We start from the raw sequence: 15,514 nt of genomic DNA on the forward strand, positions 1-15,514 counted from the left end.
TACTGAACTCAGTTTACCTGGAGGATGAAGGGCTGGTTGAGTCCTGGAGTGTGAGGCCTAGGGATGAGAATTTGGGATGCTCTGCCATTGCCTCCCTGGCCAGCCCAGTTCTTCACGGGCTCACCTATTTGTTCCCCCATTATCCCTTGGGTCACTCCCCCAACCAGTAGGGGGCGCTGCTTCGCTCCCCTTCTCCTCGTCCTCCCTACAGGGGGCACTGCTCGACTCCCCTCACCTCCTCCCACAGCAGGAGGGCGGAGCCCGACGCTGAGACACACACTGTGATTGGCCAGCATGCCCCCCGGCGAAGCTGCGCTAGGATGAGAGCAGCGCTGTGATTGGTTCCTGGTGCTCGGGGGTGGTGTGTGTGGAGGGCCTGGCAGGAGTTTCCCCTTTCTTGTGGATGGGGGGGACTTTGCTTCTCCTCCCCCCCCCGGGGACCAGGCCGCTTTGTGCTTTTTTTCCAGGGGGGTGTTTTAGCCCAGTCCGCGCGGGCAAGGGGCACCTAGCCAATCAGCATGGGGCACTGCTGGCTGTTGCTAGGCAGATTATGGTAATGAGATCCGGGCGGCCGCCCCCCCTCCCGCTCTGCAGCTACCATTGTGAGGTGAGGACAGGTGGGGGGTTTGGGGTTGCGGCGGGGCCTCCGGCGGCGGCCGGGGTGCGGCACCCGCACGGGACCCCCTCAGGTAACGCGATGGGACGGTCCGGGAGGGGAGTCCGGCCCAGGGGCACTGCGAAGACCCGTCAGAGGTTTGGGACTTGTTGTTTTAGTCGCACCCAAGATGGCGCCTGGAGCTGGCGGCTCCTTAGCACTAGGGCCGGGTCAAACCGTTCGCTCCCGCGGGGGGGGGGGAGTAGGGCGCTGTCATTCCCCCCCCCCCGCGGGAGAGGTACAGTCCGCTTCCCCCCCCTCCCCGTTCGGGATCCCCCACCCGCCCCGGACGGGGGGGGGAAGGGGCTGCCCCCACCCAGATTCCCCCCACCTGGATGGTACAGTCCGGACCCCGGCACCTCATTGACGGGGGGGATGTTGGAGCCATCTTACTCTCCCCAACACGCCGGGTATTTCGCCCCCCAGTATGGCCCGCTCACCCCCTTCGGGTCCCCATGGTTGGATCATTCTCCCTCCCTGCGGCTTCGGTCTCCTTTCCTCTCCCAGGCCCAGCCCTTGCGGCGCAGCCTCTCTCCCTCTTTCCCCCCCCCTCCCTGTCCCAGAGTGGTTAGGGCTGAGTGACCGTTGGACACTGGCCATGGGGCTGTGGCGCCTCACGCTTTAGTCGGGGGGGGACAGTACGTGCGGTGGAGGGGCCCGTCCTTGGTCTCATTGCGTGGAGGCTCCGCACCCCTTTCTCCCTTTGGCCCGGGGGGGGAGGGGGAATCGCACCCCCTCCTCTGATTGGCTAGTGTCGGAGTGCCTTTATGTGTATAGCTAGGGTGACCGTTACTGGGCTGAGGGCGAGCGAGGGAGGAGGGGACCTGCCCCCCCACTCTGATTGGCTAGGGCCAGGCTCGTGCCCCCTTGTCTGGCGGGCAGTCATGGGGGAGACCGTTGAACTGTTAGAATCCTCTCCTCTGGGGGGGTCGTTCCCTCGTGCCCCCCCCCCCCCAGCGATGGGCTTGGCTGTCAGAGGCTGGCCTGTCAGGCAGGCCTGGCTGGTGTCTAGTGCTGGGGACTGAGGCCCTGGGGGGGGGGGTTCTCCCCACTCCTAGTAAGAGGCTGTGGAGGCGGCTCAGGGTGCAGGTGGAGGGGAGAAGCCGGCGGGGGTGGGGCGCTGACATCTTGCGGGGGCTCTGGAGGTACCAGTGCGCCTCACGGGCACTGTGCGGCCGCACCCCATGCCGAAGGGAGAATGAGTTGTAAGGCAGCAGCCTGGGCGCATCCCACATTTGATTTTGGGGTACAGGGAAGTGTAGGGTTTCTCCATTTAAGCAGTGGCCACCCTAGAAGTACTGAGGCAGGGGCTACCTTACTGTGACTTCCTAGCTCAGCTTTTCTGGGATTGTGCTGTGTTTTGTTGGGGATGATCTTATTAATGTGTCCTTAAAACACTTCGGGGCGGCTGTGAAATGCCAATATGTTGGGATATGCTGACATTTTGACATCACGGTCCTGTGTAGAGCCAGATTTTTGTCTTCTGAATTTCATGAGAAGTTTAAAATGGTACAGTGCTTTAATCTAGAGATTTAGCAAAAAGATAGAAACGCTACTAGAGGAAACGAAAAAGAAATACAGCATTGGAGCAATTAGGAGATGACTTTGGGATGAGTGCGGTGAGCAAGAGGAGGAATAGGATAAAATGACAAATGTAGGCGAGGGCAGAACTGAGCAGCGTTGATACATTTCTGTCACCTCCCTTTATGGAAATCTAAGAGTGCTCTGTACCTGGATGTTTTATACATGTCAGCTTGTGTCACATGTACTTTGAAAAAGGCCTTTATTTTGCTTTTGTCTTTTTCAGTTTCTGAGGCCTCTGTATTTTTTTTTTTTTTTTTTTGGTTTGGTTGCTTTGTTCTACTACTACACATACTGTTTATATAACACTGTAAGAATACATTGCTGTTTGCCAAACAATTTAACAGACAAGGGCCCTGCCTCAAGCTGCTTATAATCTAAGACTGAGAAGTTTGATGTGTGGGAGAGCAGTCCTAACAGCAGAAAGCAAAGCAGTAGCTTGGTGAGAATAGAGCAAGAAATCTTTGTGGAAGAAAGAAGTTTGAAGGAGACTATACCAAATTTAAGTGGGCAGTATAAAAATTAGAAAGCCAAGAATGGGAGAAAGACAAAGGGAGTAGTGAGAGAAGTTGATATATAGCTGCTTAGCCCGCAAGAGGCGGTGGAGGATGAAATGAGAACACAGATTCAGGCAGGAGTTTGTTGGATGAAGTCATCATAGTCCAGTCAAAAACACTAGGACTGTTTTTTGAGAGACAGAACTGGGTGTAAATTACAGTCAGGAGTTTATGAAAGGAATCACATTTCTCTGGGTAAAAGATTCCTGTTATAATCCACAACCCATAGTCAGTTAGTATGATCTGCTTTTTGAAAAACGTTCCATCATCAGGATGTTACACTGTCCTGGGATTCATTCCAAATACTTGATTCCCTGTTATATTCCATTTGAAAAATAAATAGATTGTTAGCAACAAAATCTAATAAACTGTGGGAAACTATTTAGGGAACATAATAATGTGATTTTAGGTGATTGGATAATATGATGATGGATGTGATATAAGAACCTAGATAGATCCATTCCACACAATTTAAGTAAAGATTTGTTTGTGTTTGGCCAAACTATTCTCTCTATTACATGTCTAAATAAATTGCAGCAATTACTCCTTTCATGGAAATAAATAGACTTTTCCATCCTAGCTGTATGTGTGATTTTCATTTCTATTCCACCAGTGAAATATAAATCTTGTGGTCCATACATTACCTCATTACTAACATCCAACCAGAATGCACTAGAGCCAGAGTTCCTTGAAACAATATGTGTGTTTGATGAATAAGAATTCAGAAAAAAGACAGCAGTCATGACTCAATAAATTATCAGTGAAGTTATAAACATATTGCACTTCCCAGCTTTCTATCTGCCATGAGAGCAAATTTCTTCCAAAGGCTTTCAGAAAATTCACTGACTTACCTCCATGTGTGCTGGGATAATTAAGTATAGGATACAGCTTGTTGCAGACATGTGATGTTATTTTTGTGCATAATAAACCATTTTTATATTAAAAGATGGATGACAATTCACAGCATAATTCAGTATAATACCCATCTTTTATAATAATCTTGCTGTTCTTGTATATGATTAGTGGTGAAAGAGAGTATTCAGTGCTCAGCACCAAGAGTGTTCAGCTAATAGCCATTGCTGTTATTGCCGCAGGTAAGCCAGACATAATGCAAACCTCTTCTGGTGTAAATCAAACCAGTTCTTTTATGCACCAGTATTGTAAAGGGATTGATTCTCCTTTGAGATATTGCCGTGGCTTTATGACTCTCTAAGCTGAGAGGTGGGCCATTACACTTACATAGCTCCAGTCTTCTCCCATCTTTATCGTCTCAAAGCAGGGGCAACAAAGAATGTTTGGAAACCCCTGGGTGTTGGTTTCCCTGATCTCCCTATCTGGGGTCAGAGGGGGCACCACAGTAGCTCCAAGGGTTCTGCTGCAGAATCTGTCTTCTGCATTTGTCAGAGTCTTCTGCATATTGTCACGGTTGAGGAAAGGTGCCCTTTCCCCAAGAGCAGGTATATAAGGAGACAAACACTTTGAAATACAGGTAGTGTTAAGTATTTTTTGTTTGTGTTGTCACTTTAGGAATGCTCATATAAAAATCCCCATTGAAGAAGAACCAAAACATTGACCTCAATTATTCCGAGGAGAAAAATGCTATTACCAGCCACAGTTTCAAGCTAAGTGAGTGATCTGAGGCTTTGTCTACACTATCACTTTTGTTAGTAAAACTTTTGTCGGTTGGGGTGTGAAAAAACACACCCCTGACCAACGTAAGTTTAATTGACAAAAGTGCTGGTGTGAGCAGCGCTATGTCTGTGGGAGACGCTCTCCCACCTACATAACTATCGCTGCTCATTGGAGGTGGTTTAATTATGCTGGCAGGAGAGCTCTCTCTTGTGAGCATAGAGCGGCTACACAGGAGATCTTACAGTGGCACAGCTGCAACGATACAGCTGTACTACTACAAGGTCTGTAATGTAGACATAGTCTCAGTCTTCTAATAAGGAGATGAAAGAAATCACTCTCCTTTTCTTCCCTGAAAAAAGTGGGGAAAGAATTATTTGGGTGGTCAGAAGAGACTGTTAATGGTGAAAGTTGCTAATGGCAGCCATCAAGCAGGTCTTTGATCTATAGACAAACACAGAGGTGATTAATATCATGGGTGTGCTAAACACTCTTCTTTCTGGCCAAATGGAAGGAGCAATTAAATATTTCTTTAAAGTGAGATAGCTGTAAATGATAGAAACTACTGAGCAGGCAATGGGCTTTATGGCAAGGCTTGAGAAAAAACTAATCCTGGGAGAGTAAGAGAGTTTCCCTGGGACTGGCTGTAAATGCAGGTGCTAGAAGATTGTTTTGACAAGCTGTGTGTGTGAGAGGGAGAAAGCCAGCAGACAGTAAGAGAAGCAGTTTTGAGTTGACCCTGAGAAGGATTAGAGAGACTGCTCCTTGAGTACAAAACTGACTGGAGGAGCAGACTTGGAAATAGTGGCAAGGAATTGCCTGCTGTTTTTTATTTCTACTGTATTAGGGATGCAAGACTTTGTGTAAATTCTTTGTTAATAAATAGGATTGAACCAAAGAATGTATCTGAGTTGTATAATCAGTTTCTCTCTCTAATGGAAACAATGCTGCAAGACCCTATATGTTGGCTAATCATTCAGACCAAACAGGCAATGCTATCTGTGCCCAAAAAAATGCTCACGGGAATCTGGCTACCTGCACACAAGGCAATGTTGTGTTGAATTTAAATAGGAACTTTCCTAAAAATAAAGGGAAATGTGTGGATTTATCATCACACCATGTCCAGCTGTGTTGTTGACACTGCATTCTTTTAGTATCCTTTTTTTTTCACACTCCTGGATGATGATGACATGATGTATTTATATCCATTATCATTGCAGCACTGGTGTCATCACCTGATTCCATACTCAGTGAGATGTGCCTGCTATTTTGAGGAGGAAAATGCTCCTTTCATGGGTGCTGTACATGGTTAAGCATCTTGCATATTGCTTCAGGGATGCTATAGAAATGCAAGTAATTGAGTTACATCAGGTTCATATTGCATTTGCATGCATCCCACAGCAGAATCTCCCACTGCCATATGCACACTGATATGCCTGTATTCCTAAGGTGTCAAACTTCTACATGCTGTGTGAAAAAAACCATAATATTTGGAGAGAGAAATATATACATGTAGAAAGTGATCCATAGACAAGAGCGGAGAATGTTTTCTCATTATGCCAGATGTTTGGCTATCCCAGACAAAAGACAAGCTTGGCTGTTCCTTGTATTTTCCTGCAATGACCTATATTCTAAAGTCAAGTTTGGGGCCAAAGAGCCACTCCAACCTACTTTACAGTCAACATAGAAGAGCTATTCCTGCTGCCATGAGTCAGCAATAATGAATCAGCATCTGCCTTCAAGATTCCAACACCTGCTTAAAGAGTGAGTCAGTCAAAAAAACTCTGCCACCCTGTTACACCATCTGTTAATTGAATATATCCATGCCTTCCACTTAATTCAGTCCTTAGTTTACTTGATCAAAACCTTAGTAACCAAATCTCTCCTGTGTGTGTATGTGTGTGTAACTAGAATAAATAAACCAAACAATAAATCCTTCAGCATTTATTTTGATCAATTTTGATTGTTTTAGGTAGATTGTTATTAGATAATTGACTGGAGTATTGGCTATGGAATTATTGCTATTTAGTTAATACTGAAGGCCAAAAACTTAAAAGAAATTGAAAGAAAAGGAGCCCCAAAATATTGTTATGATATAAAGATAGCTACAGCTACATGCTGTCTTTTTCAGACTTTGTTATTAATATTATGAGCACTGTCATGCTACACAATCTGTTATATATACTCTGGTGATCATATGATTAACAAAATCAGTGAATTATTTCAGTTAAAGTGGTAGGAATGTATTTGATCAGAATAAGAAGAAAGTCTTATAATAATACTTACCTACATTACAAAGCACTTTGAGGTACTTGGATGAAACATGCTATAGAAGGTCAAAATACTATATATTGTTAATTATAGTAAACCCTTTCTTTAACATCTTATAACATTAGTCTCTTGGAAACAATGTTAGATGATTCTCAGCCCTGACCATTGTTCAATGCAGCTAATCGTGTTTTTTCTTACTAGTAAGATCTCTGGCTAAAGTGTCACTCATTGACATAGCATTGCATTTTTTCTTACGTGCTTTGCTATTTGTTCATATTTTAGGATTGAGTACCATATGGTGTGTATATACCATCACTCATGAATGTAATGTTTGTTTTCTTTTCTCCAGTCTAATGGCATGAGTGTAATATGAAGTCACATCACATATCCTACTTCCTTCCATCACCCGTTGGGTTGAGCAACACATGTGTGCGATGAAGGAGTCAGTGGGAGGCTGTTATCAGTGATGATAGCATGTCGTACTGTCTAGTAATGCACAAAAACCTTTCCTCAGTTTGTTGTTTTTCAGTGTGGAGATAATGTTAATTTTTCTATCACTGCACTGGGTGATGTTATAGTGAAGCTTTCCTGAATTATTGATTTGTGCATTCTAGGGAAGGCCTGTGTAGTATGTATGCATTCAGGTCCTCCAAGGCTCCTTCATTGTCCAACTAGACAGCCAGTATAAAATAAAGTTAATTGGACTTGCTGAAAAATCAAATAGGCTCAGTCTCATGGTAATTCCTATGTCTATGATTTAATATGACATTGGAGAGAAGGACTGAGAAAGGTGCTGAATGACTGACTAAACCAATCAGCAGAGCTGTAAATTACACTTCTGAGATTCCCAATGGCAGCTTGAGTGGCTCCAATAAAATCGCAAGGGATGAATAAAACCTAGCATGGAAGCAATTTGTTAAGATTTCCAGGCTTACATCAATTAGAATTTAAGCTTCATTGTTCTTCTCTGTCTCTCTCTTTGTTTAAAAAACTGTCTATTTTAACAGTATCTGAAATGCCAGCTGGGATTGCAGATCTGTGCACGTGGAGAGTTGCCTCTAAACTCAGGATTGGTTTAGTGTTGCACTAAAAATTAAACAAATATATTGTGAAAACAGTGTCTGCCTCTGAACATAGTGATTTTTTGTCAAAGACTGACGTTCAATTCCAAGCACTGTTTCTCGATCCCTTGGCCATTAGAGGCTGAGAAAGCTGTAGAGGGAACACCTTGTTGCCATGAAGAAACCTCTTCTGACCATTGTAGGAGCAGCAGTGATGGGCTTTAAAGGGAATCCAGTCTAACCCTCAGCTGGTAATGTGATGACCGTGAGGGAGGGGAAAAGGATCTGTTTTAAACTCTTCTCTCTGCTCTGCAATAATTATCACATTCAGTGGTGCAGTGTGGGAGGGTGGCTACATGAGTATCGGTTTCTGCCAGGCCTCCCAAGGAGCTTTGCTAGTTGAAGTTGTTGGCTTGTATCCTCATCTACTGTAAATGGAAAATACCATACAGCAGGATTTGGGAATGAGAACTGAGAACAAATATGTTTGTAAAATTAAGACTTCTTCCCTCATAGCAGCATATCCCTGCATGTGATAGATAGTAACACCTTACAGCCTCCTTTCTGTTACAATCAAAATTGTTTGCAATGATCTCATCTATTTAATATCTTGGGTCTCTTTTCTCTCATTATAGCCATGTTACAGAAGATCACCTTGTCCTGTGTGAGCAGAGACATAGCGAACAGATGAATCTATTCAGCCAAGTACTGCTCCAGTAATTAGCTATCACCATGGAGCACCACAGTGGGGACGACATGGACTCAAAAGAGGAAAGTCCACAGGTGTGGTCTGAATCTGCTGAGCAGGAACAGAATACTGCTCAGGTGACTAGTGGCTCCTAGAAATCTCTAATTATTTCTTAAAGTCAGGGATTGAGTTGGGTTTGCTTGCAGCAGGTCAACAAGCTCATAGTTTTTTTCTGAAGCCTCCCATCTTGTGGTCCAGAAGCTAAGCTTTCATTTGAGAAGAAATCTAAGCCTAGCCACTATGTTTTCAAAGCAAATCTTTAGAAATTGAACTGAGTATAAACCAATGCTGTGGAGTGTGTCTGAGTTTGCACATCACCTGAAACAATAGAGATATTGACCATCCCTATTCATTTCGAGGGGTGTGATCTCTGGAACCTACCAATGGTTATTTAGATGTCAACATTGTCCACAATTTCACTGCGAGTATAAGCATACAGGGCAGGGGGACAACAGTCATCTTTGCACAGTCTGCTGTCAGTGGCATCAGAAGTGGACATAGCTGGGATGTGGGTGGAAGCTTGGGAAAGTACCACAATTTATTTATTTCTAATTGGACCTCTGGTTAAAGTTTTTTTGGTAGTGCAGGAGGTGATGCCAAAAGAAAACATGGCCACTACAGACAAATCCTTCTTAAATGTATAAGGATTCATTGAATTAGTCCAAATGATGTCAGTCGGATTAGTCACATGCCTAAAACAAGGCCATAATACCCATGTGGTAGATTCCTATTGTTTTTTTCATTGTGAGTATAACAGGAAGTCGCATCACACATCTTTAATTTTCTAGCACCAGTGTGGATCAGATCAAAGCATTAATGTCAAGAGTAATATCATATATACAAAAAATTTTTAAAACTGTGTTATTAGTGAGCTTTAGATTGATAAAAATCTTGTTTACTTTACACAGCTTCTGTTTCATTTTTTGCATCCCACTCAGTTTGGGCAGCAAAACTAAGATTGATCAGTTTCACATTAATTTCAAATCAGTATCATGTTCACTTCTCAAATATTAGTAAGATACTGTTGTGTTTGGGGTCTCAGCAGTGCAGAGGAATAATTAGAATATAAATTAAAAACATTTATTGAATATTTTAGCTGAATTTGCACAGGATTGTGAATAAGGCCTAGGAATCCTGGCTGTCCCAATAACTTGCTCTGTAGACTTTGCAAGAAACTGCACTTCTCTGTGCCTCAGCTCCTCAAGCTGTAAAATGGGGATAACAATACTTATTTCCCTCTGTCTGCTGCACAGGGGTGTTGTGAGGATTCATTAGTATTTTTGCAGCATCTTTGAAAATTAAAAGCACTGTGGGCATGCTAAGTATTTACAAGATCTACATTTAGCACCTACACTAAGATGCTCATGTTTTTTCTTAGAAAAAATATCACAAAAGGCCAAACAAAATCAGTTACTTTATAACATATTTTAATAAAATAATATGAATTTTATTTCAAACTCTGCGAAAGTGCAGTACCTGCATATACTCTGGCCAAGATATTTTGGAAATGGATACCTTAATTTAGGTTTCTAATTCCATATTTAGATACCTAAATATATGGCCCAGTTTTCAAAAACGCAGAGCACCTGGCTCAGAGTTGTCATGAAGAGAATACTTGCCTACTGGCAACCAGAGGGAGAACACTAACTCATTTCAGACAGGCCACTGGACATTCATCTGTGGACAACAATTTTCAGTCACTACCTGGCTAGATATGAACTGCTGACCTGGAAATGGAATCTCTATATCGCATTAGCAGCTTTAGGAGCTATCAGATAATTTTATGCATGTGCATCTTAAAGGGAAACAGTCGGATGTATCACATTCCAACACTACAGATGCAGTAGTAGGACTTGTAGCAGTGTCAGTAAGTTAATGAACTGTTTTAGCTATTCAAATACAGAACTGAATGAATGAAATAATATAAATCCACAAAACGATATTAAAATAAATTGAAAACGTATATAAACAATTAACAAACCTTGTTCAGTATCATAACTTCTTTTTGCAAAAAGCAGGAGAGGGAAGAATGACCAAGAACTAAATGTTAGGAAGGGCTGTATATAAACATTTATGTCTTTAGTTAAAATGCAGAGTAACAAGGAAAAGCTTGTGGTAATTTTTATGTCCAGGTTTCTACCTCGCTGGCATTTAGATTAGACTTCTTAGTCCAAATTATAATTATTTTTGTGTTATATCCATAACAATTGGCTATGTAGATTGGACTCAGGAGGTCTTTACATGATGAATATGGCTAATATGAGTGTGTTTGTGGACACTTTCACATAGACATTGATTTAAGTGTATCATCTTCATTTCATCTCCAGGTGCACTTTGTCCCTGAAGGTGGAGCAGTGGCACAAATTGTGTACAGTGATGATCAGGACCGTCCCCCACAGCAGGTGGTCTACACAGCAGATGGCACCTCTTACACTTCTGTGGACACCTCGGAACACACGTTGGTTTACATCCATCCTGTGGAGGCTACTCAGGCATGTGTAGTTCCACATCCATCCCCTTTCTGTCCCCTGAGGACTGTACAAAGTAATAATTTAATTCAGGATTAAAGCCAGCCACCTGCAAAGTTATGTGATTTGTATAATGGCCATCAGCTGTGCATAACTGCTTCTCTCTAACCATTGGTGAAGAGGGAGTCCGTACTGTTCATTGTGTGGTTGTGGTAAGCAAGGGATGCTGGAGCTATTAAACATGAAATATGGGCTATTTCACTTCAATTAGACTGGACTGTAATTTAATCAAAGGGTTTTTTTAAAACACTTGTAATCACTGTAGAAATTCTGCCTACACTATATATCATAAAATGCTAAAAGTTGTAGGTTGTGATGACATAAGAGAGGGAAGAGGTTCTACTTAATCCATGCTTTTCTTGGAAACAGTCTCCTTATTTTGCACAGCACAGTTCTGGTAATTAATAATAATAATAGATTCTGCTCTTGTATATCACTTTTTGTCAGAGGACCTCAAAGCAGTAGTCCTTATTTAGGCAAAACTATTGATTTCAGAGGCCTGATTTTTGTTCTGCATAATTATTAGATTAAATAAATATCTAATAACTGCTGTTCCTGGGAGCATATATTTTTGTGTTATATATCTATGTATCTGTATCTTCATGTGTATATATAATATATTTAAAGGGAGAGAGACCTTGTCAAGAGCAGTTCACCTCTTTGCTGATGTCGCAGCATTAATATTAACATTGTAAAGGGACTATATTTGGTATGTAGGGCAACATTGGAGTTGCCTTTTGCCCCATGTTCCACCAACATCATACAGCTTTGAGATAGTACATACAGAGTTTCTCATGCTATGGTGCGTAGGCTGCCAGCAGTCTGCAAATCCCATCCAGTTTGAGAACAAAGTGGTAAGGGACTGAGGTGTTGTAAGAGGAGATGGCTCACAAGTGGAAATAGCCTAGAAAGTTACTAATTAGGTAACTCAAAATATCCTCAGAATTAGTCTTATTGTTCAAAAGACGTTGTAGTGTATAAGTAAGACACTAACTTATATTTGAGCACAGTTCATTATAAAGCACTGATTGAGTTTTTACAGTATCGTGTTTATTCAGCCTGCAGCCAGACCCCCTTCAAGTTGTGATATTCTCAAGCAGGGTTGACCTTGGTCAATACTTAGTTTTCCTAGAGTTTTCTCTTCCCAGATGCTGCAAGAAGTGGTGATAGTGATTCAGTGGGTGGCGCTCCTTCTTGTTATCAAAACAATGCTGGAGGTGTCATTTCTCACATGAGATTAAAAACGAATTTCCTGACCACTTGTAGCCGTTAAAGATTCCATGTCAAATTCAAATATCGGAGCTGTTTGATACATATTATTTTAAGGGACTATCTCCCACACTTGCAGAAGGATGGAATTAGTAGTCTAACAGTCTTCCATCTCCAACTTCTTTGATCCTGGCTAAATTCCATTTTGGTAAACATTTTACCTATCTAAATCCCCCTGTAGTTTCAATTGAATACAGTATCGCTAAATTCTTGCCCTAAATTGTTCTTGTAGTGTTGCTGTGTACCATTAAACAGTTGTTGTACTTCATCCTAGAGCAATGGTTCCCAACCTTTTTGAGTGTGCGGACCCTTTTTCAACCTCCAAACATTTCGTGGACCACCACATGCCACTAGTTGTTTTTTACACTCCGGTTTTTATGAAAATCTAACATAATAACAAAGAAATAATATGCACTCAGTAATAATTTGTAATGTACGCACCTTATATGACATTATTTTTTATTTGAAATTGTACATTTCCTTGGTGAGGATGTTATTGTTTTTCTTTTCCACGGACCCCCGTATTAGACTTACAGAACACCAGGGGTCTGCGGACCACAAGTTGGGAACTGCTATCCTACAGGTTGTTACACTTTAGCAATGGAGAAAATGATTATTCCATACATACGATCAGTAAAGTCTGTAAACACCTTTTGGGTATCTGAATGAAAGGTGTTATATAAATGTAAAATCATTATCTTTATATGGAGTGGCCACTAATCTATGTGGCAGCCACTAGTTTCAGTTTAATTTCTACATACATAGCGTGACTGGTATAAATTAAATACAGCAGCCATAGTAATATGCACTTTAGAACTTGAGTAAAATAAATAATTCTTACATAGGTTGTTTCTTAGCAGTAGGGTAATTCTCCTTGTGTGATTTGGTTGTAAACTGTCCTGAGGCATGATTGATAAGCCTTTTTCACTTTGTTTAGACTCTGTTTACAGACCCGTCCCAAGTGGCTTATGTCCAGCAGGATGCCACAACGCAGCAGGTAAGAAGCACCTTTTTCTTCTGGATCTGGAATACCACAGTGAAGGAACTGTCAAGGAATGTAAAGGGACACTGTTGTGGGTTGTGCATTCTACTGTGATACTTTGAGTTTAGTCCAAAACAAATCATGTTCTCTTTCAGTCATTCAGTACCAGCTTCTTGGTGATCATGAGCAACCAACCTTACAATACAAGCCAGTTCTGTCTTGACAAATGTGTGTATAAATTAGTAGAAAAATTTTAACAGCATTCAATTTTAAGCTTTAAAGGGATTATATTACTACAACTCTGATTTTTTTCCCTCCCTAATATTATGAAAAATCCCTCGAGTGTCCCTTTAAATGTCAGAATAGATCAATGTGATTTTTTTTTTGATACTTCTTTTGGTTTTTAGTGTAGTCACAAGTAGTCAGGGCTTCTAGGTTTCCTCATACACTGTCTGATTCAAAGACCACTGAAGTCAATGGAGTCTTTCTGCTGATTATCAATGGACTATGGATCAAGTTATTTATTTGCCAAACATTTCTCAGGGATTTTCTTAGGAAAGTAATTGAATGGCTCAGTAATTAAATTACTTGGTCCATGTCTGATATGTGCATTCCAGGCTTTCTGCTTGATATGCTCACCAGTTTGAAATTGACTAGAAGCAGCATTGAAATTGAGAACTGTGGTTGTAAAGGCTGGATGAAGCACGTTTTTTTTGTTTTTTTCCTGGGTGGGTGAGGAGGGCTTGTTTTTCATTTTATCTAATATGTATCTGGGGTTTGGGTAGCTCAAGGGATTAGTTATAAGATATGGATACTTCTAGATTATTGGTTCACAGTCAGCCCTGGTCATTATTTAAAAATTATTTAAAAATTGTTACCATTTGATAGCTGTTTAATGGCCTTTCTGAAGTGAGATGGTAGGTCTCAATGAGTTCCATATTGCAGAAGCTGCTACTACAATTCATTCTAAGCTGAAACCTTGATGACTGTCCCAGCAGACTCAAAGGAATGAACAGACACAGAGAACAAGCTCCTTTCTCACTCCAAATCAGAATTGAGGCACAATGGCAGAGGACAGTGTGAAGGAAGCTTTCAGTGCTGTCCTCTGTGCTCCTCTTATTCTGTGGATAGAAAACTGCAGTGTCTATAGTGTCATTCTGGCATTTTTTACCAGACTGGATGCACATTTCAAAATAACAAACAAACCCCACACTTATTATTGTCTGTTTAATCTGTGTTTTTTCAGCAGGCATTTAGCAGTAAATATATGATCGAGACTAGAAACCTTATATACACAATGCAAGTTATACACTTAAACACAGCAAAGAACCAACTCCTATCACCACACATATGGTATCTCCTGATAATGACAGGATATGCCATGTAGGGCCTAAGCACTTTATTTCTATATCCCCAGCCCTCCCACCAAGATCCTGACCCTACGCCAGCACCTTTTATACCATAACTTCCCTAGGCTGGGACTTCCACCTGTTTGTGAACCGTTATCGTATCATTAGGGCCACTTCTGCTTCTGCTGGTGCTATACATACACATTTCCTGTGAGAAATCTCTGAACTAATCATAGCTGTTAAAATGATAATAAAGGCTCCTCCTGTCTTTCAGAAGAACTTGGTTTTAAAGGGAGATTCCAAGATTTAAAAAAAATAATGTTGTTGATTCCTTACAGTGGGTGTACTGGAGTTGAGAGTAACAATATGTTTGAAGTGTGATATGTATAGGAGGTGCTTATATGATATACACACAGACAAAAGCTTTGTGTGAACTCCTCATTGCTGGCAGGCCTGGAGTCATGCCACTGAATAATGATGCCTGTTACATTGCCATTTGGCATCAGGAGATGTCAATACCAGACAGTTAGTTAATTTCAGCTGTCTTCTTGGCTGTTTCCTGGTCATTTTCACACTGTTCTTTGCAGCCATAATTTTAAAGCAATTTCATAAACTAGACCGATTAAAACAAAAATGACAACAAACCCCAAAGGACTAGGAACTTGGGTATCCATGTATGTTTTGGGGGTGAGGTTTCTGTTCCCTGAGAGAGTAGTTTCCAGCCTTTTGGGGAATTGCACTAATTTACAGCTCTTTAATATACAGGCTAATGCTTCCTTTCTGTTGTGCCCACTCTAACCCAAAGTGAAGCCTGGGCTGTCCTAATATCACCTCTTTAGAGCAGAACTAGAGTTAGAAAACATATACCACCTCCATATATACAT

General features: G+C 41.7%; 1 protein-coding gene across 5 annotated transcripts in view; it reads left to right on the forward strand.

Annotated features, from left to right (window-relative positions):
• Window positions 1–414: 414 nt before the first annotated feature.
• Window positions 415–15,514, forward strand: part of PRDM10 (PR/SET domain 10) — a 59,806-nt gene continuing 44,706 nt past the window's right edge. For 2 of the 5 annotated variants that reach the window (XM_067563900.1, XM_067563922.1), the window contains exons 1-4: window positions 415–607; window positions 8,390–8,579; window positions 10,830–10,994; window positions 13,237–13,296. In XM_067563900.1, the coding sequence (XP_067420001.1) occupies window positions 8,487–8,579; window positions 10,830–10,994; window positions 13,237–13,296 (318 nt within the window). In that variant the 5' untranslated portion in view covers window positions 415–607; window positions 8,390–8,486. Of the gene's footprint in view, window positions 608–8,209; window positions 8,580–10,829; window positions 10,995–13,236; window positions 13,297–15,514 lie in introns of those variants that run through there. The other 3 variants (XM_067563915.1, XM_067563908.1, XM_067563925.1) reach the window with 3 other exon arrangements.

Source organism: Emydura macquarii, unplaced genomic scaffold (assembly GCF_026122565.2).
Source record: "Emydura macquarii macquarii isolate MOO-44397 ecotype Brisbane River unplaced genomic scaffold, CSIRO-AGI_Emac_v2 contig_312, whole genome shotgun sequence".
In the NCBI taxonomy this organism is placed as follows: Eukaryota; Metazoa; Chordata; order Testudines; family Chelidae; genus Emydura; species Emydura macquarii.